The sequence below is a fragment of the Orycteropus afer genome, unplaced genomic scaffold (assembly GCF_000298275.1).
Source record: "Orycteropus afer afer isolate SDZICR_OR568_19922 unplaced genomic scaffold, OryAfe1.0 scaffold00056, whole genome shotgun sequence".
NCBI lineage: Eukaryota > Metazoa > Chordata > Mammalia > Tubulidentata > Orycteropodidae > Orycteropus > Orycteropus afer.
Window position 1 is genome coordinate 2,716,064 of NW_006921643.1, and position 2,230 is coordinate 2,718,293.

Here is a 2,230-nt window from a genome sequence, read left to right on the forward strand (position 1 = left end):
CAACTCACAGTGACTCCTCCTTGGGTTTCCAAGGTGGTATCACTACAGAAGTAGATTGCCCAACCTTCCTTCCGAGGAGTGGCTGGTGGGTTTGAACCACCAGCCTTCTGGTTAGCAGGCAAATGCCTTAGGCACTATGCCACCAGAAGACCCAAATCACAATTAAAAAAAAAAAAAAAGCAAGAAAATAGTTAATCAAAATTTATACATAGGGAAGATCTAAAATGGATATGAAATAGCTTTTTAAGACTCTTATTTTAAACTCTTATTTATTTATTTACTGACTCTCAATACCTTTTCCATTTCAAAGAATATAATGTCTTTGTGATAGCCGGAGTTGTGTGTCAACTTGGCTGGGCCATAATTCTGAGTGGTTTAAGCAATCGTGATGTGGGTTATTCCCACGATGAGATCAGATGTATATGTTTTGAGCAGCTAATCCATTGAAAGGGAGTTTCCCTAGGGGTGTGGCCTGCTTTTTATGGACATCCTGGAAAAAGGAGACGCTCTTCTGTGGATCTGGATCCTGCTGTGCTGCCTACAACTGTCTGTGAGTGAACAGTCCACCATTCGGCCTGGAGATCTTGGATTCATCATTCGTCAGAGTCAACAGCCAGTGTACTGCCTGCCAGCCTTGAGCTTGTCAGCCCCTGCAGCTTTGTGAGTCAGGAAAAGCCTCCAGCTTGACGTTTGATCCAAGAATTTGGGACTTACCAGCTTCTATAAGTGTGTGAGCCATTTTCCTAAGATAAATTTCTCTCTCTCTCTCTCTCTCTATATATATACATAAGCTTTACTGGTTGTGCTTCTCTAGAGATCCCAGCCTAACACAGTCTTAAACATGAAAACTATAGAAATATTTCTTTAGTGTGAATAAAAAAAAATTTCTTACCAACGGATCTGCTGGTTTTTGCTTACAAAGCTCTGTGAGTCCTCGAAGCAGAGTTGGTGTTACATACAAATTTAGATAATCCTTAGCAGCTTGTCCAATTGGAACTGGCTCAATGATGACTGCAAATACAAATGTGTTCTTATTAAAGTAAATATAAATAATGAAATATTACACAGTTGATAAAAAAAGGATGCTTTCAAAGAATTTTTAATGGCATGAGAAATGTTCATAATGTGAAGTTTTTTTAGAAAAAGAACCAGAACTATACACATAGCTTTATAAAAATACAAACAAACCCCACTGCCTTCAAGTCAATTCCACTGTCTCATAGAGTTAACAAGGCTGTAATCTTTATGAAAGCAGACTACCACATCTTTCTCCTACAAAGTAGCTGGTGAGTTTAACTGCTAACTTTTTGGTGAATAGACAAGCACTTATCCACTGCACCACCAAGGCTCCTCATAATTGTTTGGCTAAAAACACACAAGCACACATATACTGAGAAATAATAAGCCCAGATAAGACAGGAAAGAAGCACATCAAAATGTTAACAGTGATCATTTATAAAAATCTGATTGAAGTCGTTTTAAACTTAATCCTTTTTTATATTTCTGTGATAGTTGGAGCTGTGTGTCAACTCGGCTGGATCACAATTCTGTGTGGTTTAAGCTGTTGCAATGTGGTTATACCCATGATGGGATCAGATGATTGTGTTTTGAGCAGGCAATCTGTTGAAAGGGAGTTTCCCTAGGACTGTGGCCTGCTTCCAGTATATCCAAGGACATCCTGGGAAGTGAGACATTCTTCAGTGGATCGGGATTCTGTTGTGCTGCCTACAACTGTCTGTGAGTGAACAGTCCACCACTTGGCCTGGAGATCTTGGATTAGTCATTCTTTGGAGTCAACAGCCAGTGTACTGCCTGCCAACCTTGAGCTCCTCAGCCCCTGTGATTGCAAGAGTTGGGAAAAGCCTCTAGCTTGACGTTTGATCCAGGAACTTTGGACTTGCCAGCTTCTATAAGTGTGTGAGCCATTTTCCTAAGATAATTTTCTATATGTATATACATATATATATAAGCTTTACTGGTTTTAGTTTCTCTAGGGAACCCAGCCTAACACAATTTCTTTCTTTTTTTCATTAAGCATCGGTTTTTGTTTTTGTTTTTTTAATTGTGATTTGGGTGAAGGTTTACAGAACAAATTCACTTTCTATACAGCGGTTCAAATATACTTTGTCTCATGACATTGACCACAGTTTACCATAATGCAACAGCTCCCCTCCCACTTCCTCCCCATAGTTACCTCTTCCCTGTGTCCATCCCTCCATGCACTCCTGCC

At 39.7% G+C, this 2,230-nt stretch overlaps 1 protein-coding gene across 1 annotated transcript in view; it reads right to left on the minus strand.

The window, feature by feature from the left end:
- Window positions 1-2,230, minus strand: part of NME5 (NME/NM23 family member 5) — a 71,763-nt gene that overhangs the window by 28,563 nt on the left and 40,970 nt on the right. The window contains exon 4 of the mRNA XM_007938942.2: window positions 893-1,011. Coding sequence (XP_007937133.1) covers window positions 893-1,011 — 119 coding nt within the window. The remainder of the gene's footprint in view (window positions 1-892; window positions 1,012-2,230) is intronic.